At 39.0% G+C, this 16863-nt stretch overlaps 1 protein-coding gene across 1 annotated transcript in view; it reads left to right on the top strand.

The window, feature by feature from the left end:
• The window catches only part of LOC116293100 (protein virilizer homolog), a 30331-nt gene that overhangs the window by 1570 nt on the left and 11898 nt on the right, over positions 1-16863 (top strand). Inside the window, exons 4-34 of the mRNA XM_089033858.1 lie at positions 540-588; positions 919-1671; positions 2368-2487; positions 2578-2610; positions 3063-3098; positions 3383-3478; positions 3765-3825; positions 3913-3938; positions 4079-4134; positions 4575-4623; positions 4739-4772; positions 5050-5123; positions 5662-5745; positions 6510-6591; positions 7227-7381; positions 7746-7834; positions 8278-8521; positions 9241-9344; positions 10147-10256; positions 10719-10786; positions 10993-11152; positions 11927-12007; positions 12442-12516; positions 13033-13113; positions 13727-13789; positions 13913-14018; positions 14461-14573; positions 15017-15345; positions 15789-15861; positions 16176-16243; positions 16593-16661. Coding sequence (XP_088889984.1) covers positions 540-588; positions 919-1671; positions 2368-2487; positions 2578-2610; positions 3063-3098; positions 3383-3478; positions 3765-3825; positions 3913-3938; positions 4079-4134; positions 4575-4623; positions 4739-4772; positions 5050-5123; positions 5662-5745; positions 6510-6591; positions 7227-7381; positions 7746-7834; positions 8278-8521; positions 9241-9344; positions 10147-10256; positions 10719-10786; positions 10993-11152; positions 11927-12007; positions 12442-12516; positions 13033-13113; positions 13727-13789; positions 13913-14018; positions 14461-14573; positions 15017-15345; positions 15789-15861; positions 16176-16243; positions 16593-16661 — 3541 coding nt within the window. The remainder of the gene's footprint in view (positions 1-539; positions 589-918; positions 1672-2367; positions 2488-2577; positions 2611-3062; positions 3099-3382; positions 3479-3764; positions 3826-3912; positions 3939-4078; positions 4135-4574; positions 4624-4738; positions 4773-5049; positions 5124-5661; positions 5746-6509; positions 6592-7226; positions 7382-7745; positions 7835-8277; positions 8522-9240; positions 9345-10146; positions 10257-10718; positions 10787-10992; positions 11153-11926; positions 12008-12441; positions 12517-13032; positions 13114-13726; positions 13790-13912; positions 14019-14460; positions 14574-15016; positions 15346-15788; positions 15862-16175; positions 16244-16592; positions 16662-16863) is intronic.

Raw genomic sequence — 16863 nt, 5'->3', positions numbered from 1 at the left:
GATACAAAGGAACATGTTCAGCAGAAACTCAGGAGCTGTCGTATTTGAAAGGCTTGGAGTATAAGTGTGTACTATTTACCTGTCAAGTGCCCCAGAGAGGGTATAGCATATAGATTCAGGAGTGACTCATTGCCCAGTTCTCTATATATTTCACATCAGTGACCATATCAAACTGTGTGGAGGGCAGTTTTTACACTTTTTTTACTAATGCCATTGAATCCTTTCCTGCCAAGATTTTCCATCAATTAAAAGACTTTTTTCAAAAGTGTCAGCTGCTAGCCAGCAAGGGGACAAAAATAGGTATCACCTAGGCAAGTTCCTAGCCATTTATTTAGGTTTTTGTTGCAAAGAGTACTAAATAATATTAAATATTTGTGGTCATGCTGAGTGAGTTCATGTGCAAATGCATACAAATTCTCACTGTCTGATAGGCTAACTAGTAAAAAAAAAAAGTTGCAGTTGGACATGGTTAGGTGAGTCGCACATTTTTGATCTATTGTGACGATTTGATTTCTTATTAAAATATTGTTTTCTTTTAGTTTGGACTACAAGGAACCCAATAATTTTCAGATTACTGCCTCTGTCAAGGTATGCATTAAGTTATCAAATGTACAGGGGAATTTCAAGAATATTGCATCTCTTAATAGATCTCTTTACATTGGGCCGCACAATGTTTTCCTATTTCAGAGCACTTGTCATTCCCTAGAGTATTATTTATTTGTTTAATGGTAGCACATGAGAAGACACATGAATATGGATACAATCCAAACAAAGGATCTTATTCTCAAGAGAACAATGTGTGGTCTGAAGTGGGAAACCATTACGCCCAAGATAAAGATGTCTATTGCAATTCATGGACACATGGCTAACATAAAGTCTTTAATTTAAAACATTCCCTAAGCAGATTTCTATTTTCAGGCTGCAACAGATGTGGTAGTTCTGCGAGGCTGGTACACCAGTATCACCATATCTCTCTATGGATACTTTACAGAACTTTCTAGAACAACAGTCCAAGATGTAAGACAAGAGCCACACCCAGACAGACCATCAGTCATCATGGAACAAAGACAAGATAGAGGACCTGAAGATCTTGAGAAACCACCTGAAAGACCTGAACGAGGGTACCAAAGAACCTATGAAAGATCTCATGAGAGGGGTTACCTTGAGAAAGGGTTAGATAGAAATGAACGCTATGAAAGATCCTTTGAGCGAGGTCTTTTTGAAAGAGGGTTGGAGAGAACAGAAAGGAGTTCCAGAGGTTCAGAACCAAGAGATGAGTATGAAGGAAGAAGAATAGATGATGAGGTAAGACCCAGAGATGATGAGCGAGCAAGATCACTATCTAGAAAACCAGATATTGATTCTCGGGCAAGGATGTTAGAAGATGAAAGAGGAAGAAGTATTGGAGGTTCCTCATCAGATGATGGGCGAAAAGCACGAGGAAGGGGTCCAGATGATCTGAGACCAAGAAAGCTTGACAGTGAAGGAAGGAGCAGAAGGTATCTTGATGAGGAGGAACGTGTAAGAGGAAGGAGTAAAGACAGGACTCCAGTCAAGTCACCACCTCCTAAAAAGAGGTTGTCTAGGGAATCTCCATCCAAGGTTACGGCAACTGTTGGTGAGAGTACGGCTGATAAGCCAACCACTCCTCCTGGCTCACCTAGGGAAGAGGTAAGATACATTACTAAAAGATACACTCAACATTCTGAATTATTAGTATTTGAATATTAATCTGCATGCAGCCAGAATCTAACTCCAGTTAAGATGTCTTAACCTGAGTCAATTAGCAGTTGTCTATAGTCCATGAGCTGAGACCCCAATTGGTACAAAATTAGCAGTTGTCCAAGTGCTGTCACCCCTTTCAGTTTATTTTTTGTAGTGTTTGTTGAAGGGAGGGAAGGGTAGGAAATAATAAAATAAGGAGAGCAACAGCGGGACGGGGGAGTGAAGTGGGACAATGGTAAAACATTTGAAGTGTGTCATATACTACTGTTCCAGCTTTGCAGGTTTTAACTGAACATTAGCACATATTATGGATGCATGCAATCAAGCCTTGTATCAACCCAATAGCCTCACTTGTATGATTCTTAAAATGAAAGAATATCTCATTGTGGTCTCACATGTTATTGTAACAGCTACAGTATAGACCCCTTGCAGTAGGTCAGAATACAACTCAATTCGGAGGACATAACAGTAGGTTTCCAATTCTCATGAGCTTAAAATTCTTTTGCCTTGTCCTCCAAATTGAGCTGCTTTTATGTCACATGTAAGGGGTCAGCGTATTGAACTGATAATGCTAGTCAGTGGCCTTTCAGACAATTAAGTTAGCGGAGAATACCATTTTAATTTCATGTTTTGTTATTACAGGCTGAAGAAACCAACTCTAGGTCAGGGTCGCCTTCCGATGACCTGTTTGAACCACTCACCCCAGACCACTCCCCCTCAAATATGTTTTTGTCAGATGAATGTGTGGATGATGAGGAGCAGGTAAGTTCTAAATTACACTCAACTTTGATTAATATTTTATTTACTTATAACTCATAATTTAGTAAAATTATATTTCCTTTATTATTCCAGGATGCTTATGAAGAAATTCTTAGTGATGAAGAGGTTTGTATCGTAAGGGCTATTGTAAAGGATCAAGGGCTGGTACACTGCTAATGTGTCGTCTTTCACCACTGTGTGGCACCAAAGGTTCATGTCACTGGTTTGAGCCCTGTGGATACCATATGTGAATTGAGTGTGTTTGATGTGTTGTTCTCTCCTATGCTACTTTTCTCTGGGTTTTCCAGTTTCCTTCCTCCAAACAAATCTACATGTGAGTTGAGCGTTGTGTGCTTAGAACATTGAATGTAGTGGTAGCGTATGTGCGTAAAAAGTGTCCCCAATTAGTGCGAAACCACTAGAACAACTAGACACTTAAATGAAGAGATTTCTCTTATTATTTAGTAACATCACTATATTTTTCAACCTGGATATCTCAACTTCTCCAGAGGTTTAAGTTAATTCAATTCCACTGTAGATTTGATGGTATGTTTAATTGTCTTGTATCTCATTTTCAGGACATGGCACTTGACGAAGGTGGTCTAGATGAAACAGTGAGTATCATAAACATCCTTTTAATATTGTATAGTCCATGTGTATCAATAAATATACCTTCTGGGCTTCCCCATTTAGAGCCATGGTAGCATACTCCCAATGCAGTCAAATGTATTAAGAAAGAATAGGAGAACAACCCTCAAATAGCTCTAACTTGAGTGATAAAACAGATGCCTTGTTGCCATTTCCAGTGCAACTCAATTTGGAGAACAAAATATGACTTGTCATCTTCGACATGTTTACTTGCCATATTTAAAAAAAATATTATTTATCTTATTTTCAGTCTGTTCAATTTGACCTTGACTTGTACAGTGAAGATGCTTGGATGTCTGTATCAGTCAGTTTTAATCCCTATCAGTGTGACCTCTCACCTCTGACAGTAAGTATTCCCTATCTTGTACACCTGTTATTTGTACAGTGAGGTGCTTGGATGTCTGTATCAGTCAGTTTAATCCCTATCAGTGTGATCTCTCACCTCTGACAGTAAGTATTCCCTATCTTGTACACCTGTTATTTGTACAGTGAGGTGCTTGGATGTCTGTATCAGTCAGTTTAATCCCTATCAGTTTGATCTCTCACCTCTGACAGTAAGTATTCCCTATCTTGTACGTCTGATTAAGAAATTCTAGTGCATTCTAAAGCGGAATGTTTTCTTTCTTCTGTAGTCATTTCCTGCACCAGAACAAACAGACCATGATGCAGCTCTGCATAAATTCAAAGATGCAGGTAAAAGAATTACTAGAAGAAAAAATGTATGAGTCTAGAAAACTCAAGCCATTCTCACTTTAAAAAGTGTTATTTAATTTCTTTTAGCTACCACAGAAACAGCAAAGGATACGGTAAGTAGCTCTATTTTTTATTCATTAATTTATTTTTTTTACAAATTAATAATAATTATTAATTATTAATCGCAATTATTTGCAAAGCCCAGCATTAGCTACAAGTACCCATGAGGTAAAATAAATGTTTGTTGTTTTAGGGTGAAAAACTGGTTGAGCAGGTTGAGCTGTGCAAAGTCTTGGAAAGAAACACAAGGTAAGTTGTACTGTAAAAACTACAGTGTATTGGCCCATTATTATAACTAAGGTAACTACTGTATGGATCTTGATAAACATTGTAGTATCAACATTAGAATTCGAACAGCCTCGCCATCCACCTCACAATGATTCACTTTTTGTTCTTCCCCAACACAATATGTCAAGCTGTTCCTCCTTGGCTCTGAATAACACTTTGACTCAAATGTTAATAATATTTCAAAATGTGTAGTTCCAGAAAATATCCATACCCCATCCACGAAGGAAATTGGAAATTCTGGAGGGGAGGGGGGTCAGAGAATGAACAGAATTACAGGGTTTATATTGAAGAAAATTGGAAGTTCCTGGGGGTAGGGGGATTCTTTTACAAATTTCCTCCGTGGTGGGGTTATGGATAATTTCTGGAACTACACAATACACTCCGACTTTTTTTTCCTGCAGATGGGTAGAAGTGTTTGAAGAAATACCGCCTTTAATTGTACCAGGACTGGTAAGTGTGATATATAATTTTCTTTCTTTGATTGCTAGTATTTATGCAGGTATTGCAAGGTTATGTACATGTTAGCGTAATGTGTTAATCTCTGTCTCTCCATTCATATCTACAGGCTTATATCATGAGGACCAAGGAGGATAGTGATGGTAACTATACTAACATTCGATCAAACTTTTTACCAACTCAGAATATATATACTCTTAAGATTATTAAATAGATAAATAATTGATGATAAATCATTAATCATAAATCGTTAATATTATCAAATATTATTGATATTATTGATGATAATAAAATATTAAATTATTAGTTATTTAAAATATATTAAATTGTTCATATATTAAAAATATATATGTTAAGGCATTTTGAGTTTGGCATGATATTCATAAAATACCAACTTTCTGTTTTTATTCAATAACCTAGTTATCCTCACAAAGTTTGTGGAGTGGACAACCTTTGCTCTGAATGTAGAAGAAGCTATGAAGCTTCCCATTGCTGTAAGTACATGATAGATGAGGCAGTAAGCCGTGTGGGATGGGCTCAGAAATCATATAAGGACATGTGCAATAGGTAAATTACGAGCCTTGTATGAAATGACTGAAGAAGAGGGCCAATGGGCCTTTCACAACTTCAAGTTGAGTAAAAAATGAGCCAGCTCAACTAGAAACAATGGACAGCTGTTTCGGCCTGCATTGGGCCTTGTCAGCACAGTGTATCTAGTGAGCTGGTAGAATCCCATGAAAAATAGTACATGAGAGATGAGGCGGTAGGCTGTTTTACTTAACAGTTGCAATTGCTGCCGTCACCCACCGTTACTATCATCATTGCCATCATTACCATGACCCATTATCATTACCATTGTCAGTTTCACTTTTCATTAGGAATTGAAATCCCTGCCAATATGAATTTTGCTATATTATTAAGTGGTTTAAGCAATACGATATGCATTGTTGTAAGATTTTAAAACAGCTGAGACATTTTAACTGCAGATGTAAGTGTAACAAGCTTATTGAATAATGTTGTCATTTGTTTCAGGTTAATGTGAGGCTGTTGAAGGCAGGCTTAAGAATGGTCTATGCTCTCTGTAACTGTGGACCTGAAATTGCTGCTCTGCTCATTGTAAGAACTCAATCATGTCTTTATAAATAATAATTATCCTAAAATTACCTGAATAATGAATGAAAATGGGAAGAGAGTTCATAAACACACTAGAATCCCACTGGATACACCCCTTTCAGAAAATTAATTAGTCAATAAAAATACTTCATGACCAATAAAACCCAGCTGAGTTGACCCTATTCCCCAAAAGGAATCATGGATCAACTATTTTTGGTAAGCATTTTTTGAGCAAGAAATGAGTACACTTTAGATTTCTCTTGTGGATTGAAATGGAATTCTGCCATGATTTCAACTAGTGTTTACTATCAATTTAAAGTATGAGAATTCTCTTGGGTTCTTTTGGTAGAATCATGGGAATGCTAAACAAAATACATTGTTGAATCCTCAATTCTTAATTAACTGACCCTGAGGTCTTTGTGAATTATGTCAACTAGAGCGGTGGAGCGATGTTTAGTGTTGAGTGTATGACGTCACAGATACCTATAAAACTTCATAAAAATATAATACTTTCCATTGGAATATAAAGAAAAAACTTTAACTAGTGATTATTAGACCCTTAAAGATTATTCCATCGAAGTTTCAGCTGAGTTAAATTTCCAAAGATTTTCATGCTAGTCCCCTTTAAGAAAAGGATAGATACAGTAACAAGCATATATGTATTAAAAAGACAATACGAAACCAGAGTGGTACAAAGAAAAGGCCTTCTCCTCAAACTTCACTGCAGAAACTAAAGGCAATACATTGTTTGCTTTTTGTGTCTATAGAATGCAGGTGTTCAAGAGAAGCTCCACATTGTATTAACAACAGATCACATGTCATCTTCCATGAAGCTGTATGCTTTACAAGGTACTAAGTAAAAACTCTGATCAAGTGATAAGATCTCTTTAATGATGAATACTATATGAATAATATGAAGATATAGAAATATAGATAAGTTATAGTGCTTGGGAATGAGCTTATTCCGGGCGAAAGACCCTTGGAATTAAATTCGGAAAAATTAATTTCCGACCTCACTGGGAATCGAACCCACGACCTTCGGAATAATACTACCGATGCTCTACCAGCTGAGCTAGTGGTCAGACTGAGAGCAGGCCGGGGTGAAATAGATGTTAGGTCGTGGTAATTATGATGCAAAGATGAGAATGTGTGGACCACATAGCACTTATGAAATACATGAAGATATAGAAATATAGATAAGTTATAGTGCTTGGGAACGAGGTTATTCCGGGCGAAAGACCCTTGGAACTAAATTCGCGTACACGGTCCACTCATTCTCATCTATGAATAATATGCTTGTGGGAGAATTTACTTGTTTATCATTTACATTGTTTTGTTCCAAATTCTCTATGTAAGCAAACTTTAAAAGATTTCCTGAAGGAAAGCGGTAGTTTTGTGTTGCATTCCAGACAAGTCACGGTCATTAGCCTTGATAGTTGAGGATTTCCGAGAACGTTTTTTTGACAATGTTTATCTATCCCCAGCTTTGGACAGTTGCACCGATAGTCATATTTGTTTGGAACATTTCCTTGGGTGGGATACAGCATCTCAAGACGAAGAAGACAACATGATTGATGTCAAAGAAGAAAACATTCAAAGTGGATACCAAAAACTTGTGGAGTTTCTTCTAACAAACCAGGTAATTTGACCTCATTTGGTTAGAGTAGGTATAGCTCAGTTGGTTAAAATCTAAAAATCTATTAAGCTTTAGCTTTGGTATCACAGCACAGGACAATCACGAGAGAGCTAGGCTTCAACTAGGTGAAAGTCCTAAAATCAAATTGGAATTTAGAAGTTGATTTCTGAGAAGGGAGGAGGACAGGAGAATCCAGAGAAAAACCATCGAAGCACAGGAAAGAACCAACAAATATTTCTACTCACATACAACACCAAGTCACTCTCATGTGCCTCTCACTGCTATGCCACCAGTGCTTCCTACAAAGAAGTCTATTTAGGATGCATGTTTTGTTTTACTGATTTTAATTTTTTTGATGCTTTTCTAGACTGTGCGTGTGGTTAATGCTGCCTCAGCCCTGACAAGAAAGGTCCATTTGTATGAATTGTTGGCTTCATTTCAAAACGCTGTTGAAAGGTACTGTAGTTATTGTTATTAATAAAGTCCTTATAATTCAAACCATTTCAATGAAGGGGCTTTGAACAGGTACAGGTAATAGAAATTTTTAAGGGGGTAATGGGAGGGGATGATTGTTGAGTGTCCTACAAAGGTACAGTCTTTCCCAGCAGGTTAGTATGGAAGGTTGGTGTGGATATTCTAAGGAATGTAAAGCAGTTTGAATTTCTACTTGAATTGTTATGACTTACTAAACTATCTATATTGGTGATTAGATTTTTGACGATTTGAAATGGAAAGATAGTAATATTGACCAAAACATAACGGGCATAATATGGGATCATGCAAACAAAGATGCATGTTTGATTGCTTCGTCATAACTGGCTGGCTGGCTGGCTGGCTGGCATTGCTTTTACATAGCTCATAATTACCCTGACTGACCCCATTTTCTACCATATCCATAGGGTAATGAAGGCAACGGCAGAAACAGCTGCAGCAGTATCCGAATTTGAAACCACTGAAGCTGACACTGAGCTTGGAACAGAAAGCAAAGACCAAAAGGCATCATCAATCAATGATTTCAACATGGATGTGTCAGCAGTGAACAAGACTCTGAAGGATGGTCCTGCTTCTCTTGATGATACAGAGATCATCACAGTGACTCTGGATGAGATTTATACCATCCTACACAAAGCACCTGAACTTATTGTAAGTTAGGGTTTTTTTCCTCACTGGTGTATATTTATATTCTATTTATTGCATTACATTTATATAGCTCATGCATAGGGCCAGTGTAAAGCCCAAAGACATGTGCAGTGCAATTCTGAAGACCTGAAAGTTTACCGAGGTCTGGTCTGTTGACTTCAAGGGCATGCAGATGTTTGCATACAATGTCTTTTGACATGTCTGCATTAAATATATATTTATCACCTGAGCACTATAAATACTCAGTTAAATTCCATTCAAGACTTGGAACTCTTTCAGAGGCTTTCATTTTGCAGCTGCATAAGTGGTAATCAGTTAATTTGCCCACGGACCAACTCAACCACACCAACTCGCCCACATATAAAATCATAAAATGCATATGTTGCTTCATATACTGCAGGGGTCAGCTCAATTTGATATAAATACTCTGGTTGAGAATTGGTTGAAAATGTTTACTGACCTGCGAATGAAGCATGGTGCTGACACCATCAGTGCACAGCCTGCTTTGCAAAGAAGTGTAAAAAAACAGCATTCAAAACTATGGTTGATTTTGATTCTTTCTTTATACTAAAACAATTTGTTAATACCTCTGCACTTTTTTCATGCTTTCGTCACATCCAGTATGATGTATTACTGAACGCAGTGCATTAATAAAGCTGTTTTATTTCTTAAGGCAAGGTATTATTTAAGGTAAATTTGTGAATTGTCTGTTTGTTTGACAGGTTCAACCCCCTATCAAAGCCTTTCCTACCACAGCAAAGATCACTGCTATTGATGCTGCCATCAAGGATCCTTATCCTGTCTTGTTCAGGCTTTTTGCTGTCAGGTGAGTTGAAAGGTGTCAAAAGTTGTCCACATATGCCCTTCCTTGGACACTTGTGGATATTAATTACTAGTCATTAAGAATAAATTAATTAATTAACTTTGTTTATAGAGGATAACACTTGACAGTAATTCAACTGATAAACTTGTGGTCCTCTGTTAACGTCTCTACTTAATTAGGGACGGGACCACCATTAACGTGATCATCCGAGCCACGTGAAGGTCTAACCATTTGCAGATGTAATTACAAAGGTAGCACCTTCTCCTCAGTTATTTTAAGACCCTGTTGGTCCAGCCGAGGCTTGAACCACAACCTCCCGCCCAACAGATCGATGCTCTTACCAACTGAGCTAACCAGGTGGTGGTTGATAAATTTGCTCCAGGTCTTGCTTAATTATTATTTGATTTATGTATATATATTTTTGTTGTTGGCAAATTGGATTCAGACCTTGCAGGTCTGGTTACAAGAGCTTTCGGAGGGGAATGGCATGAAGGAAAGGAATAAAGCAAATGAGGTACCAAATTGATTTTCTTCTTTCCTGCTCACCATTCCCCTTGGAAAGTTCAGGTAAACAGACATGTGCATTTTGAATCCACTTTGCCAACAGAAAATATATTAATGAGCGAGATTCAGAGCAAGTCTAAGTCATGGATTGCAATCCTATGGACTTCTTTACCTTGAGTGTAATAAGTTTGTTTTTTTTAAAATTGTAGTTGTTGCAAAATATCCTATTGCCAGCATTTCTAGCATTCTAGTTTTAGCACCTAAGGTTGTCTTTACAATGCATACTCTTGTTTGTTGCCAGGAGATTATTAGAGTCCATTGTTGTTCTAATGTCATCTCCTCTTGCCTGTCATCCAATGGTGTATTGTGGTGTTAGAGATCTGATTTTCCTCCTTCTGCAGACGCAGAGAGGTGAGTAAATAGTTTACTTATACAGGAGTTGCTGTTGTTTAGCGGTCCCAGGATACCAGACCACCACTGCAGGCAGATACTGAGAATCAGAACGTACGATGTTTTATAATACCGGACCAGAAAAAGAAGCTTTATTTAACTGCGCATGACCTCATCCTGAAGCTCTTGAATGTGGGGCTGCATGTTGAAAAATCTATTGTTCCAATTAACATAGCTGCCACTTGAGAAACGAATGCTTTAAAATGAATCAATAGGGATGCATGGAATTTGGCAATCATAAGAGGATATGGTGATTTGACCGTGAACTCACTTGATGCATCATATTGCCCCAGGGCTCCCTACACCCTCCCCACCCCCAAGGATCTGGTAATGCAAGAACAAAGTCCCATGAAGGTTGAGAGACTTCACTTCCAAATATTCAGTATAAAGGTGTTATCTTATTTTACTTTGAACATTTTTCAGGTTTGCTGTTCCTGTCTTCCCACCCTGATACTGTCAGCGGTCTGATTAGAGTCCTCACACAGACTACAGTAAGTTTCTTACCTCACAAGCATTTGCATATTCTCTTTTTTTTTCTTTCTTTTTTTTCTTTTTATTATTCATAGATTGCTGGCTTTCACTTGACTAAAGGGTCTATTTGGAGAAATCTCATATCCCTTTACTGAATATTTTAAATCCCATTTTTCCGATTCCCAGTTTCCATTTTCCATTCATTCTCTTTTCCTCAACATTTCAGGAGACAGATGTCCATCACAGTGAAGCACCACCTCTTCATGAATTCCTCAGGAATGGTACAACAGCTGATCTTTGTACCCCACAGCACCTTGGTCTGCTGTTGATATACCATCTACAGGCACTGCAGGCTGTCGATCAGCTCAAGACCTCATTAGCTACTGGTAAATATTTTTTGTGACTTTTTATGTGTGTGTAATTTATGTAATGCATTATTAGTGTTGTTGTTATCGCCATAATTATCGTCATTAGCTTGATCAGCATTGTCAGCATTGTCTTTCATCATTATCATCACGACCACCACCACAAACATCATGACTTTCAAGACTTTCAAGTGGCCTGGAAGACTACCTTCAATGGCGGTCCCGTCTCTCCACACTTCATCATTACTTTATACACCTAATTGAAAAAACGTTGTCGGGTTCGAGAACGTCATATCATCGAAGCTATGATCGAAAAGGATTTTGGGTACTCCGAAATGTGCATATATTTGCATATAGACATGTAAAAATGCACAGTAGAGCAGAGTCGGTCAACCTGGATTAACAACATGCCAAAGCTATTCTCCGAAGATTTACGCTGGAGAGCTGTTTGGCTGCGGTATTTTGTCTTCCCATGCTCCCCTTCGGTCTTAGCTTTGATGATATAACCTTTTTTTGAACCCGACAACGTTTTTTCAATTAGGCGTATATCACAAATCATCATTATCCTCATCATCTGTATCCTCATTATCAACATCATCTGCATTAGCAACACCATCATCACCATCATCATCATCATCATGTTGCAGCATTATCATAACTATGAATATTATATTATACTGACTTATGAGATTTCGTTAGAGAATAAAGTTTTCAATATTCATGATGTATTGTAGTCTTGTATATGCCTTGTTCTCCTGACTTTTTCACAAGACTTATACGTTTTTTTTATTAAAGGAATTTCTAGTACGGAACTTGATGGAGCCGACACCCTCTCAACACTACATACTCTCTACTCCATGACATTTACTATGATAGGTTAGTATACGAGTGCTAGCATAACAAGGCTCCGTTTTCCAGCCGTCGGGGTTTCGTGCGCTGTGAATAGAAACTTTAGTGGGGAAGCAAAGCTATCGTTTTTGACCGGAAGCTGCTCAACCAATAGGGAATTGTCATCCTCTCAGAGGTTCAAACTAACTCGCAGATCAAATTGGTGTTAAGTAAACAGCTAGGGTATCAGAGTGCATGGTATAGAGGCTTTGCACCATCATGTGATGGTAGCCATGACAGGAGGCAGGAACAATTGAATCAGGTCTAATTTGATTTACATGAGAAAGAATTCAGTTTCCCACAAGAAAAAGACTCTATCGTTGTGCCTCCTGTCATGGCTGCCATCACGTGATGGTGCAAAGCCTCTATTGAATATCTTAGTACCTCTAATCTAAAGCAAGTTACTTGTTGTATTCTTACAGGTAAAGCAGCTGTGGTTTCGGTATTGAGCATGGAGGATAACTTTGCTTCGTTATTGCCGTTCGTTGAGCCCACAGGTAAGAAGAGGGAAAGCTTCAATATAAAGGCCGGTTTACACTAGAAATTTTGTCGCGCAACTTTAGCAGCATTTTCTTGCCAGCCAGTAACAGCGCGTTAACATTCGGCGATTTTCAGCACAATAAAATATCCGTTAAGTTGCACTACATTTAGAACATGTTCGAAATTGTAGAGACTTGACTGCAAAAGAATACTACCACAGCTGCAGTCAACATTACATCGTGTTTTACATCGTGTCTTATAAACAATTTAATTTCTTTTCTTTTCTTAAACGCGTGAAAACTGTAAAGTCTCATTTTTACCATAGGAAGTATTTTTTAGCAAGTGTTGACTTCCATACTGGGACTTGTAGAGTGCGCACGATGTTAACAGTGGAAAAAAAAAAAAAAATGAAATTATGCTTCAGAAAAAGGAAACTCGTAAATAATGACCTAATATTGCTTCACGGGAATTTTAAAAGAATATTAATAATAGTGATTCGCTATAATTTCATCTTGTAATCTGTTTTCTAATAGGTGATCCTGCAAACGACGTGAAGCTTAAGAAAAGTGTATCCAGCCGATATGCTTCAGTCCTGGTTCTACTCACCATCAAATGTAAGTATCAAGAAACATGTGATTTGCATAAAGATGTAAGTACTCAAGCAGATTATGAGAGGAAACGATCGCTTTGACCTTCGAAACGGTATGGTCACAGGACGGAATTGATTATCTTAAACCACTGGGCAAAAGAAATGGAAAAAAGTCTCCCATGTTTTACGAAAGTAGCTCTTAATAGCCAGTGACTAACAAACCTGTGGCGCTCATTCTATGAACAAATAGGCCCTTTGCAGCTAAGCAATCACGTGCTGATTAATTCACTGAGAGAAAATGAATGAACATCTTGATTCCCATGGGTGAAATTTACTGGAGAGCAAACAAACTTTCTACAACCTGTTTCGAGAGATCATAATAAAACTGCAATTCGTAACACACTGGATACACTTCTTTTCATCCAGTTCTTTACAAGTGCCTAAATAGAATCACCAATTTAATTTAAAAACATAAATTTTGCCCTCCAGTACAGGCACGTGACCGTTAACTGCAAAGGGCCTATCGGAACTTGAAAAGTTGCTGATTTGTATGGAGGGAGAAAAACCAGAGAAACTGGCAGAGAAAAACTCTGGAATCAGCATTAACTAAATGACTTGTGTTTTTTATTTTGTTTTAGCTTCAGAGAATGTGGAAATGTTATGCAAGCTTGGCCCTCGTCTCCTTGCCGTCACAGAAAATCGTAGGTTATTCATCTTTCCATTATCCTCTTTAACCCACCCCACCCCTCCCCCTTGGGAGATGAGATTGTTACTTTACAGCGTTTCAGTGACATGTATTTTGATATACCTAACTTTTCTTACGGTGGATGTGGAATCTCCTTTGGCAGAGCTGACACACTGGCTGGACCCTATCAAAGAAATAACATTTGACGTGTCTAGTATTGTTAAGCTTGTTCAATATGTTGAGAGGTAAGAAGAGCCTAGTAAAATACTACCGCCACCACCATCACCACCACGGCTGCTGCCGCCACCACCACCACCGCCACCACCATCACCACCACGGCCACTGCCGCCACCACCACCACCACCACCACCATCACCACCATCATACCACCACCACCACCATCATACCACCACCACCATCATACCACCACCACCACCATCATACCACCACCACCACCATCATACCACCACCACCACCATCATACCACCACCACCACCATCATACCACCACCACCACCATCATACCACCGCCACCGCCACCACCAAGCTGCCGCCACCACCATCATACCACTTGTACCACTACTCTACTACTGCTTCTGTTACTTCTAATACTATGGCAATGACGACAACATCTAACTCCACTAGTACCTTCGTTATTATTAAATGTTTCCATATCTTTGTTGTTCAGCAAACTAAGTCAGTTAAATGCTTCACCCAATGTGGCTTGTGGTGTTCTGATGGCATTGAGGATTCTCAAACACTTGGTGTGTCCTGTGAAAGATGATCAACAGAAATCACAAGGTAAATGGAATACGAACTAGCGATACCTTTAGCTGCTTCAAGCAACAGAAACCATGTGGTGGCATACTCTGTTACGGGGCTGTCTCTCACCACTGTAATGTCCTGGGGTCACAGGTTCGATTCTTCACTGAACCGCATATGTGCGTTGGGTTTGTTTGATGTGATATTTTATCCCTCACCGCGAGGGTTTTATTTCGGGTTCTCCGGCTTTTTCTCTACCCGTAAAAATCAACATTTGTGCTTGAGAGTTATGTGTTGTCAATATAGAATGTATTGCGGGTAGTGCGGTTGGAGAGAACTTCACGAAAGAGACCCTTAGGGAAAGTGACGGGAAGTGATGGTTGTAAAAAGTTTAAAAGTTTAAGTTTATAGAAAACAAACAAAATAAGCAGACAAAGCGTTTGGCATTTACGATAAGTACCTTCGTCTCCATCCATAACTAGGCTACCAGAAGGATCTGACAGTCAACCTGTCCTGTATGAAACTCTTCTCTGCCAACGCGATGGACGTCTTCATCAACACTCTACAAAAAGTAGGCGAGTTTGTGCTTCATCCCTGGAGGAAAGGACAACCCCTTGGCACTGGCCATCCCTTAGTGACCATCTCCATGGCAACACCCTTGCTAGCGTTGTTGAAGATAATGTTGACTGAGCTGCTTAATACTGGTTCGTATCAGTTTAAAGACACGAGACTGATGACGTCATTGATGTTGTTGCATACTGTGATGTGTTCTGCACCCATGACTGGTCAGCTGCATAACCTTGCACAACAGGTGAGAAACGAACCACAAACACAGGGAGCCCACTTTAAATAATACGATTCCAAAGTTCTTTATCCCTCACTTTGTAAGGAAAATTGAATTAGCCATTCCGAGGTCGAGAGAAAAACTGGGTCAAATTAACATTGCAGTGTATTGTGGGACTTTTTTTAGGGGACGAAATAGACGCCATCTTGGAAATATCTCCCCTGAAAAAGTCGCACAATGCAATGTAATGCGAAATCCACCTAGTTTTTTTCTAAACCTTGGAATAACTAGTAGGGGAAAAAGAACACCATAATGTGTATCGTGCTCTCTTTTTGTGTGGTTTTATGCCCAGTTGCATTATGGAGCAGCACATTTTTTGAAAGTGGGCTCCCTGTGTTCAGAGTGAACAAATTTTCATCTAATTATTAAACTACCCCATAACGTTCCTCGTGATGTTGTGTTACTTTCAGATACTGAGTGATATTGTAGCTATCTTCATGACTTTCACTAGACCGGTAGTACAGTCTTCAGACCACGAAGAAGGTAAAAGTTTCCTTATTATATACTCATTTTCCACCCCTACCCCCACCCCCACAAAAACCACGTCCATGTTAGACATAAACTAGTTATCTCAATTATCACATTATCACATGTAAGTAGAGTTTGTTAGATTGCTCCCTTGATTCGGGGGTTTTTCTCCGGATTCTCTGGATTTCTTCCCTCCACCAAACTTAACATGCTAAAATACCAATCTGTAAGTTAGCCGTGCCCTGACTTTGATCAGCCCAGAGGTGAATTGAAGGAAGGTATTTTCTTGTGTTCATTACTCAGTCTTGTGTTTTGTTTGTTTGTTCCAGCAATCAACGAGAGTATCTGGTCCTTAATGTTGAAAGAGCTCTTCAAGTACATCACCTCCACACCCCAGGTTAGACTAGACGATTATTGGCGAGGACTTGTCATGAATGGATGGGATAAATAAACAAAGGGAGGGAGGGAGGGAGGGAGGGAGGAGGGAGGGGAGGCGGGAGATATGGAGAAGTTATGGAGGGAGAGTGGGAGGGAGGGAGGGAGTTATGGAGGGAGAGTGGGAGGGAGGGATATAAGGAGGGAGGGAGGGAGGGATATAAGGAGGGAGGGAGGGAGGGATATAAGGAGGGAGGGAGGGAGGTATGGATGGAGGGAGGGAGATATGGATGGAGGGAGGGAGATATGGATGGATGGCAGAAAGAATGTATAAGAACATTTGTTGATAGTTGTTGTGTATATTTTTCTAGGCTTTTTTGGGTGGCCTTGTGTTGCTTTCTGAGTTGCTTCCAATACCTCTACCTATGCATACTCTAGAGGTTAGTATATCTCTCCTATAAAACAACAAGCGCACAAATTAAAGAAAAATACTGTCTCATCTTTCACATAAAGGTGGAAACACTCCCATTTCGAGTTTGCCTTTGCTCAGTCTTAGCATTGATTGTGTACAAATGTGTTCTTTTCTTCATTAAGGTCCATTGTATAGTAAGGAAGTGGGCACCGTCGGCTTCCATTGATAGC

The sequence above is a fragment of the Actinia tenebrosa genome, unplaced genomic scaffold (genome assembly GCF_029948245.1).
Source record: "Actinia tenebrosa isolate PJP-AT-01 unplaced genomic scaffold, QUT_ActTen_1.0 PGA_scaffold2__45_contigs__length_23673736, whole genome shotgun sequence".
Taxonomy (NCBI): domain Eukaryota; kingdom Metazoa; phylum Cnidaria; class Anthozoa; order Actiniaria; family Actiniidae; genus Actinia; species Actinia tenebrosa.
Note: the sequence above shows the minus strand (reverse complement) of the source record. Positions and strands in the feature narration are given on the sequence as shown.